This window comes from Nicotiana attenuata, unplaced genomic scaffold (genome assembly GCF_001879085.1).
Source record: "Nicotiana attenuata strain UT unplaced genomic scaffold, NIATTr2, whole genome shotgun sequence".
In the NCBI taxonomy this organism is placed as follows: domain Eukaryota; kingdom Viridiplantae; phylum Streptophyta; class Magnoliopsida; order Solanales; family Solanaceae; genus Nicotiana; species Nicotiana attenuata.
In genome coordinates, this window is record NW_017672431.1 from 38,317 (window position 1) to 53,004 (window position 14,688).

The window sequence follows — 14,688 nt, forward strand, 5'->3', positions numbered from 1 at the left end:
ATGCGAACCAGCCCAGGTCTGCCTTATCTCGCAAATGCGAGTGATATTTCGCAATTCCGGCCTCGCAAATGCGAGGATCCCTTCGCAAATGCGAAGCTCCTCAGCCTTGCCAATGATCGCAAATGCGACTAATTTGTCGCAAATGCGGAAGTCGCAAATGCGACCTTCTTTTCGCAAATGCGAAGGTCCAGCAATTTTGAAGGGTTCGCAAATGCGAACCCTGTTTCGCATTTCCCATATCAGCAGAGGTCGGGGTTCGCAATTGCGAACCCCTGTTCGCAATTCCCACATCTGAGACCTGCAACTTTTATACTTAGCCGAATTTTTAACCCATTTTCATATTCTCTCAAAACATAAACACACTTAGGCGATTTTTCAAGGATTTCTTCTTCTCCAAATCAATTGTAAGTCGATTTTAACTAACTTCCTTCAATTCTTAACATCTTTTAACATGATTTCAACTTCAAATCAATGATTTTCATGGGAGAAATTGGGTGTTTTGGGTAGAACCTAGGTTTTTAAAAAATTGGGGATTTGGACCTCGATTTGAGGTCCGATTTCAAAACAAATTATATATTTGAGTTTAGGAAACTCATCTTCATGCATTAGAATTTATTCATTTAGCGTTTATTTATGTAATTAAGTAACTTGTGACTAGATACGAACGAATTGGTGGTGGAATCGAGGGGTAAAGCTATAATTGAAGCGTGAATTGTGTTCGTGGCATCGAGGTAAGTGTTTGGTCTAACCTTAGCTTGAGGGATTAGGAGTTGTGTCTATTTTCTACGTGTTAATTGTGGAGTACGACGAATAGGCATGGTGACGAGTATCTATACGTTGGTGTCAAGCATGCCCGTGAGTCTTGTATTGTAATTGTTATGACTACGTTGTGGTTTATTGTGCCTCGCATGTTATTATCATCATTGTTCCCTTGCCGGGATGTCTGTTTTGATATTATTGCTCCCTTGACGGGATATTGCTGAAATATTAATGTTCCCTTGCCGGAAGTTCTTATATTGCTCTTGTCCCCTTGCCGGGATTCTTTGTAATTATTGTTGGTTTGTAAATGGGAGCGGGTGGTACGCCTACCACAAGATAATTGAAATGGGAGCGGGTGATACGCCTACCACAAGATAAATGAAGTGGGAGCGGATGGCACGCCTGCCACGAGATAAATGAAATGGGAGCGGGTGGCACGCCTGCCACGAGATACATGAAATGGGAGCGGGTGGCACGCCTGCCACGAGATACAGGAAATGGGATCGGGTTGCACGCCTGCAACAAGATGTGAAAAGAAAGTGAAAAGAAAGTGAAATCTGTTTTTGTTTCCTTATTCTTGTCACTGGTTGGATTTTGATCCCTTTATAATTCTCTTGATATTCTGTTTGACCTGTTATTCCCCGAAGCATGTTTTTCCCCTCCCATCTTTACTTGTTTACTTCTGTATTTCTTTTCCGCTGTATATATATTTGAACTGCACAGGTTTATTTAGTAGTCTGGTCCTAGCCTCGTCACTACCTCGCCGAGGTTAGGCTAGGCACTTACCAGCACATGGGGTCGGTTGTGCTGATGCTACACTCTGCACTCTTTTGTGCAGATCCCGATGCTGTTAACTTCGGACAGTAAATCAGTTGGCTACCTTCAGTCCACGCGGAGATCCAAGGTAGACCTGCAGGTGTCCGCAAGCCGTGGCGTCTCCTCTATCTTCTATTCCCTGTTTCATTTTCCTTACTTCAGAAACAGTGTACTGTTATTTCTTCAGACTTTGTGTGTAGTGAATCTTAGACTGTCTGTGACACTGTGACACCAAGTTTTGGGTGGTTAAGGCTTGAGTAATTGTAATAGACACAGATTCCCGATATTTCATTTCATTATTTTCTTCCGCTTAATTTAACTTTTCGTTGTTCATACGTTATCGCTTTGTGTTTGATAAAAAAGAATAAATGGATAATGAAGTAATTAGTTTTAATAAATTGGCTTGCCTAGCTCACATTAGTAGGCGCCATCATGACTCCCGAGGGTGGGAAATCCGGGTCGTGACATATGCTGGAACTTTCCGTGTGCTGGAGATCCAGCATAATGTGCTGGAAGTTCATACACAGGTGCTCCAATCTCCAGTATATTATGCTGGAACTTACCGTGTGCTGGAGATCCAGCATAATATGCTGGAAGTTCATACACAGGTGCACCAATCTCCAGTATATTATACTGGAACTTTTCGTTTGCATTGAAATAGTGGCTATTTTTCAACAACTTTGCAAACGCTAGCTATTTTTCAATTACCAGCCCGAAAAATAGCTAGCCCGTATTATTTTTACGTGGGTTGACGGTTGGACAAATAGGTTATTCATACAATCTTAAACAGGAAAGTATTATAAAAGGCAATTTTATTACGAAGAATTAATTTAAATAAGCGTTCATCCAACTGCTTAAATTTAAAATGATTGGCATATGTATGATGTATGTATAATACATGAATGTTATGTGTTTAATTTTATATAATCAGTATTTTATTATATATACTAGGAAATTTAACTAGTAAATTTTATCGGCTATTTGTGTAAAGATTCTTTACGAACTGCCCCTCTAACGCATAAACTCAAGCAGTCAAGGGCATGCAATTGTAATTTGATCCATGATGGCACTACTTTAATACTTCATCTTTTAGCCAGTGCCATAAGGAATAACTCCTTTCTATATTTGAAAATAATTTGCCTTTATGCAATAATATATGTGCCTCATTTTACACCACAATTTTAAAAGTCTTTTTTTTTTCTAAACTCCGTGCCTAATTAAATAGGTTCACATAAATTAAAATGGAGGAAATATCATTTAGGATTGCAGGTTCATGCTCCGCCAGATTAAAATTCGTTTATTGAACACAATTGGGGAACAAAAGAAGGTGGTGGATCGGTTGGGAAAATATGGTCGAAAGATGAAAAATACACTGCCCATTTGGACATGAGAATTTTTTCACTTTCTTTTTTTGAAATTTTTTCACTTTTTTTTTGAAATATGTGTTTGGTCATAAAATTTCCAATTTTAACTTGAAGATGAATTTTGAAATTTTTCGCAAATTTGAAAAACTCCAAAATATCGTTTTTTCAAAATTTTTATTCAGATCACTCACAAAACTTCAAAAACAACCCAAAATTATATTCATGTCCAAACACAACTCTAATTTTCAAATATCATTCACTTTAAAAAAAGAATTACTTTTTTTTTGAAATTTTACAATTCTTATGTCCAAACACCCACTACAGATACTACATTTTGTAGGGTGGAGTGCACAAATGGTCTTTCATAGGGTTGTTTTTTAGGGATTAACCAGTATTTTTTTTAAAAAAAATTTGAACTAAATATCTTAATTTTACGACAATCCAGGATATTTGTGTCCTGAAAAGATCTCTTTTCGACTAGCAAGTTTACGTAGGTCCTAAGTTTCTCATTACTTGGTGAAGTCTGATTTGAGCCCTGGTCAAACTGATTCCTCCAGCGAAGTGAACTGAAAAATTAAAATTTAAAATGTATTGACTAATTCCTAAGTAGCAACTTTTTACGATGGCTGCTTGGTGTCATTGCTACCATTTTGAGGTTACTCTTTGTATTATAATAATAGATTAACATCATTTATATAGAGTTTTGCGTCCGCTACCGCCCTTTATTTCCAATAATATTTCAACACTATACATGAATTTTCATCTGCTTTCCTTTAAACCTAACGAAAAGACATAACCTTTTATATTATTCTTGATTTTGGGCACCGAATTTCAACGGCTTTGAGGTTGCTAACCATTTGAAAGAAAAAACAAACGACTTTATATTCCACATAAGGAACGATTCTTTTGCTACGTATACCCTTTACTTTGCATTAATTGGGCCATTTGCAAATGTTTCTCTTTTAGAATCGGAGAATTTACCAAAATAGCCGTCCACCCAACCACTTAAATTAAAAATAGTCGATGGAGGTATAATACATGCATAATTTATGTATTATATGTGTTAGTTATGTATAATCAATATATAATTATGTATATAACTAGAAAAAGTAAACAATGATTATGATCGGCTATTTATATAAAAATTCGGGTGGAATTAGCTTCTTTCGTTCAAGAGAAGGGTGGATATATAATGACTTGACAAGGTTGAGATCTAGTACCTTAACTTTTTGACAGTGATAGTAATTACAAATTTTTATTCTGGCATTTATTCTGTCTTAATCTTATCTTGAATAGTATGAGGGTTTTGTGGTGATGAATGGTAGAGATTAACTAAATCTAGGTTGAAATCAGTTTTCAAATCAATAATAGATTTAAATATTGATTGAATTGAAGCTTGCATTGATTTCTCTTGATATTGTTGGACTAGTTACAATGTTTCTCATAGTGGTTAATAAGTCGAATATACATTATTTTACTAAACATTCCTAAAAGATGCTTCCATTTTGAATATTTTTCTAATATTACTAATTCAATATGAGGTGGTAAGACTTAAGGATAGGAAGAGAAAAGAAGGGAAACTAGAAGGAAATATTCAAGAATAGACGAAATTAATTTCCTTTTATTTTTTAAAACTTTGGTTGGTGTGGAATAAACGATGAATTAAAGAGGATTAATTGAAATGTCTTGGTACAAGAGTGTACTCAATTTAAAAATATTGGTCTTATTATTGTTCCAATTTTTCAATGGATGGAAAAACTGATCCTCAAGTTGGAAACTCTTATTATTGTTGCTTACTCTTTTTAGTTATAGCAATAGTAATTTGTAAGGAATAAATCTTAGCTTAAGGTTATTTACATTTTCCTTTTGTAAATCTTTTTGCTTTCTTTTGAAGATGTCACTCACTAATTGCCCCATGCCATCATTTGCTTTTGATTTTTAGATACTGCCAAAATAAAATGAAATTATATCAACTTTTTTCTTCATTTCTTTTCTTCATAAAAGCATTATCAATAAATAATACATAAAATAAAAACTAATACATGTGATATTCTTGTGAGATCAGCACAAACAAAAGGTCCATTTTTGTTAAAAGCAGCTATACAATATTGGTAGTCACTTTTGTTCTTCTTTTGTGGAAATTCATTATGTCTTTCAAGTTAGTGAAGAATTTGATTCACTATTCTATATAGTATAGCCAAAGGTTACTTTATATTTCTTCTTTTCGTTTTTTTTTTATGTCATTTCAAATTTTTAATACCAAATTTTGCATATTCTTGAATTTATTTTGGGAGGGGCTCAAGGTGGAGACCTAGAGTGAATCACCAAATACATATTCTTTGGCATCTTGTACCTCACTTTCAATTTCATTTAATATATTCTCTAGTGTGCTAGTTGACATTTAAATGGAAATATTCGAACAAGAGGGATGCCTCATTGTTCTCGTGAACAAAAAGATATTTAGGGGAATCATGTCCTAAAATTTAGACTATAACTTATGTTTTTTAGTACAAAAGTAAGCTTCAAGAGAAAGCTATAAATTCTGTTATAGACAGAGAGAAAGAAACAAGGAATATAGTAGGAAAAATGATTCAGTTACATCGTTATAATTCAATACAAGAATCGTAACTAGAGGATAAAAACACGTAGTTATTGAACTTTTTGGTGAAATAACTTAATGTACGCATCTGTATATATGCAGAGGCGGATTCAGAATTTGAATTTTGTGGATTCAGATTCGCAACTCTGTCACATCTCAGCTAATTTAATGGGTTCAAAATTTATTATTTGTACATATTTAATGATTTTTGGGGCAAAATACAGTGTATGAGCGAAAGCTATGTGTTCAGTTGAACCCATAACTTCTACACTGGAGCCTCTCGATATATAGTCTAAAATCCAAGTAGGGTAAGATATGCGTACACACTATCCTTTCCAGACCTCACTTGTGAGATTAACTGGATTTATTTTTCTTATTATCTAAAGTAGGTGATTCCCCCCCCCCCCCCGGTAATGAGCCGGTAGCAAAATGAAATTTTTTATTTTTTCACGTATTCCATTAGAGAAAGATGTCTCTTTGTAGAAATACTAAAGTATTAGCTGCTGAGGTAATTAACCTAATTAACATTTAACCCCACGATAGTACGAATATATGAGCCGTTATTTTCATATGCCAAAATTCGGCAATTTGTTAGTATTTGTGACAAAACCTAAATAACAAGATAACAAATGAGTCAACAGAAATGTGGTCAAGTTGCTAAAATGTTTTAGAAAGTTAGTTCCGAAAGCTACTGGCTAATTATGAAATGCAAATGTCAATTATTTGGGCTCACTAATAGAAAATAAATGGTCAAAGTTGACTGGTAAAATATCGCATGCACATTAAATGATTAAAAGATTAATCCCTACTGTAAATGGTACATTTAATGGTGATTTTGAATTTCTTTACATGTGATTTATGCATTACAAATTTTTTAACTTATTAATCCTAAGAAGCCATTGCCACCTTTGTTTATTAAAATTACTAGTAGTTGTACCCGCGCGATGCGCGGTCAGTATTAAACAATATTAGTTAAATTAAATCCTAATCAGGCTTGTTTGAACATATTAGTTCTTTAATAAATTTAAATTATCATCTTATTTGTCAATACGATATACCCAATAATAAAATCTCTATTAAACTAAAAAGACTTATATAGTTATTGAAGAACTTTTTTGTTTTATACTTTTCTTTAATATATTATCCAACGTTTAGTAATTATACATTGTTAATAAAAATATTTATTAGAATATTACTTTGTTTAATATTTTTGTCTGATCGCTTTTCGTTTTTTGTAATATGAGAGAAGATATATATTTTATTAATCTTAAAAAAATTAATTTAAATTTTATTCTGTTGTTTTCGATAATATTATCTGAATTATAATGAGTAAAGTATCTATTAAATTAAAGGGACTTATATAGTCATCGAATAATTTTTTTGATATGTATTTTTCTTTATTATATTATCCAATATTTAGTATAATTCCATTGTTAATAGAAGTTTTTATTAGCATATTAGTTTGTTTAATATTTTTGTCTATTAATTTCTTTATACAATATAATTGACTATATATATATATATATATATATATATATATATATATATATATATATNACGTTGAAATATATATATATATATATATATATATATATATATATATATATATATATAAAATCCATCAATTACTTAATATTGTTGAATTAGCATATGAATTATTAATAAATTTACCAATTTTGCATAATAACTACTCCCATATATATTTTTTGTATTTTTCATTATGAAATTATGAGTTCTATTTATTAACTAAATTTTCCTACATGAGAAATTTATTTAGTATATGTATTTTTACGATATCATTTGATTTCTTTTTAATATTCTTCATTTATGAATAATTATTTATTACGATTTTAGTTATGTGTATATGTACAACTTTTCTCATAATAATTATATTTATAAGTATTATATATATATATATATATATATATATATATATATATATATATATATATATATATATATATTCTTTGGTTGTCTAATTGTATTATCCATTACTTAATATTGTTAAATTGACATATAAATTATTAATAAAAAACCAATTTAGTATAATAACTACTCCCATATATATGCACACACACTGCTACAACTATATTAGGAAGAAATTACTCTCCAATTTAAATTGGTAGTTTTTTATTTTTTGTTATTTTTGTTTTTTATTGTAAAATAATTTTAAAACTCCTATTTGAATGAGTAGAATATTTTTTTGTATTTTTATTTTTTATTGATAATTATAAGATATCTATATTTATTAATTCAAGTAGTGTAACCAATTAATTCAAAATTTTAAATTCAATAAAAAGTTAGTTAGAATAGTAGTTTATTTTGTCTTAACAATGCCACTTGGCTTTTTATGATTAAGTCACTTGTCTTAATGTAGTGGTTTTGCTTCTCCTATTCTATATAGATAGATATGGCCCGCCAGGACTGCGCACATTTTAGTTGATTTGAAGTTTTGAACATAGAAATAATAACAGGAAGACGATGTATCAAATTTGATATATCAAAGATTACTCAGTTTTCTTTAACTTTCGAAAAGAAAGTGTGTGAACAGTGACAAGACATTTATATCGTTACTAAAAGAGAAATTACTTCAAAGAACCTTTGGGTGTTTTTAGTTTTGTACTCAAATGGGAGAATTATTCGATAAAAACAAAAGGCTAGTTACCCCAACTTCGTGTTCAATTACCGATTATCCGCTTGGACATTGCCGTACATTCAAATTTTAGTAGCGATGTCAATAGTTGAAAAGCGAATAATTAAATAAATTATTATATCAATAAGTGATGTTATTTTTTATATTTATACTCAATAATACGTACAGATTATGAAAAAATATTGACGAAAAGATGTCGTGTGAAACTGCTTCAAGTAAAGTGTATACGCCCCTGGCGCTTGGATAATATTTGGTTGGAATAGAAAAAATTGTACTCCCTTTTCAATTATAAGATATTTTCATAAATTAAGTTTATTTAAAACTATTTAATGTTTAAGAATGCAAAAGATCAGTTATTATCCATTTTCTACATCTATCATTTATTGCGGTTAATAAAATTAATTAAGAAAAATATTTAAAGATTGAGTAACCAAAAATAATTAAATATTTTTTTAATTAGTACCTAAAAAAATTAAAGATGAAAGAATTGAAGCAACGGTAAAGTTGTCTCCGTGTAACATATAGGTCACGTGTTTGAGTCTTGCAATCAGCTACTGATGCTTGTATCAAGGTAGGTTGACACTATCACACCTTCTTAAAATGCCACCCTTTTCTGGTTCCCGCAAAAATTCGAAATGCTTCATACATCGAACTGCTCTTTTTACGTACAAAATTTAAAACATATAGAGCCAGTTTGGAAATAAGAAATTTTTTCCTTTTTTTTTTTTTGAAATTTTTGTACATTTTTTCGAAATCAGCGTTTGGTCATAAAATTTACAATTTTTTCACTTGAAGATGCATTTTGGAATTTTTTGAAAATTTGAAAAACTCCAAAAAGCTATTTTTCAAATTTTTCACTCAGATCACTCACAAAACTTCAAAAACAATCCAAAATTATATTCATGTCCAAACACAACTCTAATTTTTAAATACCATTTTCACTTTGTAATTTTTTTTCACTTTTTTTTTTGGAATTTTACAATTCTTATGTCCAAACGCCCACATAATATGGACGAGAGGGTAATTGCCTCAACAATTTTTTGTCAAATTTTGAGGAAGTGTCATTGGAAAAGAGTTGGGAACAAAGGGTGTGTTTGGTACGAAGAAAAATATTTTTCGGAAAATGTTTTCCAATTTTCCCATGTTTGATTGGCTTAAATGTTTTGGAAAATATTTTCCTTATCAACTCATTTTCCTCCAATTGAAGGAAAATGTTTTCCTTATCAAGAGAAGGAAAAACATTTTCCTAAACTCCTTGTCAACATTCCCACCCTCACTAACCCACCCCCTCTCTCCAAAAGTTTTTTTTTTAAATTTTAGTTTTATTGTTACCACCCACCCTACTACCCCTCCACCCCATCCCACCCCCACCCTCACCCCCACCCGCTCCCGCTAAAAAAAAAAAAATTTACCGTTTTTTTTTTTGCAATTTTAAATTTCTGTTTTTTCGTTTTTTCTGCACCACCCACCCCACTCTCCCCCTACCCCCTACCCCCTACCCCCACACACACAAAAAATATTTTTTAAATATATTTTCAGTTTTAGTTTTTGTTTTTATCGGTTTATAGGTTCAAAATTTTACAAGTACCAAAGTTATGAGTTCGGAGGTTTATGTGTTTGGAAGTTTACGGGTTTAGAAATTCGAAAGTTTACGGGTTCGAAATTCCGCAGTTTCGAAAGTTTAGTGGTTCGAAAGTTTATGAAATGTGGATTCGGAAGGTTGTTGGTTTGAAAGTTTATGGCTTCATGTTTATTATATCTAAATTATTTATGAATACTCTTGAGAAGTCATTTTCCTTAATTTGCGTATTAAACACCAAAAAGTGAATAATATTACTACTTATTTTTCAAAAAAATATTTTCCACGAAAAACATTTTCTGTTATACCAAAACACCCAAAAACTCCAGACACAACGCAAAATTGGTTTTCATATAGAGGTTGGATCAATCAACGAAAGAATCAACAGTTAATATTAAATTTATTTTCAAGCCTTCATTCTAACCTTGATTAGTGCACCACTTGCACTCCCCAAAGCCAAAGACCATTTAGAAGCAAAAAATAATAAATAAAATACAAAGAATAGGACCCACCTCATATATTTATATGACTATAGTCAGGCGTCAGCTATCAATTTCAAGTAGGGCCCTTTAAGTCAATGGCAAACATTGAAACTTATTTCACAATTTTTTATTTATCTCACTTGTTCTTAATGATCAATCACCAATAGCCTGGTACCAGTTGGACTCTCACTCCCACCGCCCTTCACCGCCGCGTACCACCACTTAAAGCCGCCACTGCCTCCCCCACTAAAGAAGTCGCCGGCATTTTTGTTGCTGTATCACTCACGCGCCGAAGTAGCGCGTGTAGGACTGACTCTTAGTTTGCAACAAAACATTTCTTACCAAACTAAAGAAAGTAACAAAGTGATGCAAAAATGCCAAACTTCCATCTGATCTCTCTCTCATTCTTCAACTCTTTCTCTCCCCCTACCCCACCTACCCCCATTCCCCCTACTACCCCCCCCCCCCCTAATGCCCTTGTTCTGAAGCTTCTCTTATTAAAGTTCACCTTAACTCAACTGGTATTTTTCTCTCTCTAGAAAAAACAGACCCATCAATGGAAACCTTAGCAAAACCTCAAGAATATAGAAACCCATATCTTATTTCATCCCCAGATAGCCATAGCTCCAACAGTTCAAGCTGTAGCAATAGCGGCACCTCCAATGGTCTTCACCACCGCTACCCTACACCGCCCACCACCCCAACACCTGCTACTCCGCCAGCACTACCACCACAACTACCCATCACCAGATCCGAACCCAACAACCCCTACCCGACTACCTTCGTCCAAGCTGATGCTTCCTCTTTCAAACAGGTAGTTCAAATGCTTACTGGGTCCTCTGAAACCGCCAAGGTTGCAGCTACTCCGGGTCGGGCTGAGCCCGTTAGACATCCGATCCCGCCCATTAAAACTGGGCCCAAGAAGGAGAAATCCAGTTCAAAGCTGTATGAGAGAAGGAACAGCATGAAGAACTTCAAAATCAGCCCGTTGGGCCCTGGGGTTGTGAATAAATCCGTTTTCTCTGCTGGGTTTTCGGGTTCCCCGAGAACTGCGACGCCGGAGATTTTGTCGCCGAGCATTCTTGATTTTCCATCGCTGGTGCTTAGCCCGGTTACTCCTCTCATACACGACCCGTTTAACCGGTCACCGCACAGTGGTGGTGTAAGTATGAGTAGTGAGAATTTGGATTTGGAGGCAGAAGAGAAAGCAATTGCAAAAAAAGGGTTCTTTTTGCATCCATCGCCGGCGACTACTCCGAGGGAATCGGAGCCCCGACTTTTGCCTTTGTTTCCGGTGACTTCCCCTAGAGTCTCAGGTTCCTCTAATTCTGATTCTTAAATGTGCTTTCTTTTTTGTTTTTTTCCCCTTTTTAATTTTTGAGCTTCATCTTATGTATGATTTTCATATAAAACCAACATAGAATATGATCTGGAATCAAGGTGGAAGCCAGATGTTGTCATGTAGTTGTATTGCACAATTTGGAGAAATGAGGAAAAAAAATATATGAAATGGGCAGCAACCTTTTGCTTCTACACTGTAAAAATTTGATCTTTTTTTTTTTTTGATATTGCCCTTTAGTATATGGTCTTCTGTATTCAAGTTATCTTTGTTCCCGTATTTGTTATAATAATCAGGAGGTCATTATAATTCATTTGGTGGAAGACCGAGTAAATGATATAGTTGAATTGCAACTTTTGGCCAATAAAGTTTTTTTCTTTATAAAATTTAGCTTCTATAGGAGTTCACATGAGTGAACAGTAAGGAGAGAGGGTGCTATCAATGGGATTAGCAAAGGGGCCTAGCTGTCGACGGTAGAGTAGAGGAAAGGGCAAGGAATCTTGACTCTTTCGTTGTCCACGATAACAATTGGTTAAAGATGCCAAGAAAAGAGGCATTGTCTTTGTGTACAATGCTTCTATTGTAAGCATTGGGTTATTTCTCGTCTTGTAATATGATCAAAGATATTTGGGATAGTAGCAGTTTCAAGCCCCAGGAATAAAGAAATGATGATGAGATCACGGGTTCGAGCCGTGGAAATAGTCTCTTGCAAAAATGTAGGGTAAGACTGCGTACCATAGACTCTTGTGGTCCGACCCTTCCCTGTACCCCGTGCATAGCGGAAGCTTAGTACATCGTGCTGCTATTTTTTTGTATATACTATAAAGCGCTTTATCTTATTTAGTATATTTACTTGGTATGAATTTGAAATTTTGAATTACTCGGACCACACAGTTATTTATATTGGATGCCTACGGAAAAAAGCTTGATAGTCCATTGACATCTTTTAAGTTGTAAAAGAAAATATTGAAAAGTAATTAACTTTTGCTCCAACTAAAGTAGGTTGAAAAGATTCAAACTTTAGCCTTTATTTGGATCATTATGCTTTGAGATGCTCAAGGATTGACTCAATGATCAAACATTTATCCATAAGCCTTTCCAGCCTTTGGAGCTGTGTGTACAAGTGATCAAGGAAGGTAAAAAAAGAAATTATAAAATGCTTAAAGAAGTAGATTATAGGACCTGTTCAAGTTACACTAGGATAACTAAAGTCGTAGAAATTTAGTAGATAGTCTGATTGCATAATTTACCTAGAAAAGTTACACTGATGTATTCTAACTTCTAAGGGTAAATAATGCCCAAGGCAATAGCATTGTGAACCAGTCGCGGACGCACATGGTAGCAAGCGGGTTTTGAACCCGCTTCATCAAAAAATAATATTGTGTATATGTATAAATTATGCTCAAAATTGTGTAAATTTTGTATGAATATTTTATTTGAACCCACTTGACAACTATTATTTTACGACTAAAGTTATGTACTTCTAAGATTGAACCCGCTTGCATAAAATCCTGGGTCCGCCCTTGTTGTGAACTACTTGCAGCTTACCAATAACTTAAAAACCCTTCACAGCTCCTAGATTCCGAGTTGGTGCTTTCTATCATTTTCTTTACTATTTCCTGCATGATCTATATTTACTAAAGTTTAGTGCTTGTTTCTCCTTTGTTCCCCAGTATGTCCCTTGAAGGTCAACTAGTCATCACTACTGATTGAGAAAAATAGTAGTCTGTCCGCCTCAACTTATATGACGTACTTTGACTAAACACGTATAGTTTTTAAAGAAAGAAGGCCGTGATATTTGTGTGATTATAAGATTTTTGAAACTTGTAATTTTACACCTGTCATAATATTTATGTGAGTATAAAAGTTTGTGATTGTTTCATGATTTAGAAAGGTACAATTCATTTTGGATTGGACTACTAAAGAAATAGTGTAGGAAACGGCCGAGTATCAATTTCAATTGCTTTTAGGGATGAAAAGTCTTGCACAATAATTGCAGTTTGCTGGTAAGAAGAAGCTAGATATTGAATTCTAAGAATGAATTGTAATAAATCCAGTCAAATATGTAGAGTTATAGATTATAGGTATTGATGACCTAAAGGGCAAACAGTCTCAGCCACAGGAATTCTTTAATAAAAAGTGGTGTTCCAAGGAAAAAAATTAGAGGGTCCACCAAAATGAAGACTAAAACCTAAAAGAGAGAAAATAATTACTCCCTTCGGTCCAAAATAAGTGATTTTTTGAATGTTTTCACACAGATTAAGAAATTCACCTTTTAGCATTAATTAACAATTGAATTGACCATATTAACATTTACTATCTCACATAAACACTCCTAACACATATTCTAACACTATTTACTCCAAGGACAATGTAGGAAAAAAATAATTAATTCATTCTTTAAATCTGGAAAAATCACTTATTTTGGACCACAAGAAAAAGACCAAAAAATCACTTATTTTGGACCGGAGGAAGTATTCAGTTGAGTATCCAAAGTCAAAACCACTTTTAATGCTCACTTTGAATTGCTCTCTTCTTTATCTTAGAGTCTCTTTTTGATGGTAAAAAAAGAGTAGGTTACTCAATGAATATAGACATGAGAAAGTGGGGGGTGGGACTTTTTCCTTTTTTTTTTTTGGTTCCCAACCGGTGTCCGATATTTATATTTGGGTCCGATTAAATCCGAATTCGCGCCGGTAAGTCCCACATTGGAGGTAAATCGCTCCCTAACAAAAGCGACTCCATACCCAGGTACTCGAACCCGAGACCTCTGGTTAAGGATGAAGGAATACTTACTACTCCACACCGTAACTTTTGTTGACGGGACTTGTCATTATGAGAAAGGGGGAAAAAAGCAGGGAAATGAGCTGAAAGTAGGGAGAAAGCAAAGCCAGAAGGCAGAAACTATGGGTTTTTTTCTTTGAGGTGGGGAAGGGTTTGTTTCCACTGATTGTTTTTCGTTTGTTTTCCGTTTTGTTTGCTTGTTTCTTGGTGTATGTGGATATGATTTAGTATCCTAAGTTGGTGAGTCATTGAATGGAAAATTGAGAGTTACATGTGCACTGTTTTTGTCATCCCTTTGGTTTTGCCAATCATT

The 14,688-nt window shown here is 33.6% G+C and overlaps 1 protein-coding gene across 1 annotated transcript; it reads left to right on the forward strand.

The window, feature by feature from the left end:
- Positions 1 to 10,700: 10,700 nt before the first annotated feature.
- On the forward strand, positions 10,701 to 11,904 carry LOC109213181 (VQ motif-containing protein 4-like). The gene has a single exon (XM_019376939.1). It carries the CDS (start codon positions 10,809 to 10,811, stop codon positions 11,589 to 11,591), a length of 783 nt encoding a protein of 260 aa, XP_019232484.1. The 5' UTR covers positions 10,701 to 10,808; the 3' UTR covers positions 11,592 to 11,904.
- Positions 11,905 to 14,688: the final 2,784 nt, after the last annotated feature.

What these genes read in the sequence shown, in the direction of transcription:
- LOC109213181 (XM_019376939.1), top strand. Translation starts at nt 10,809, where the DNA reads ATGGAAACCTTAGCAAAACCTCAAGAATATAGAAACCCATATCTTATT.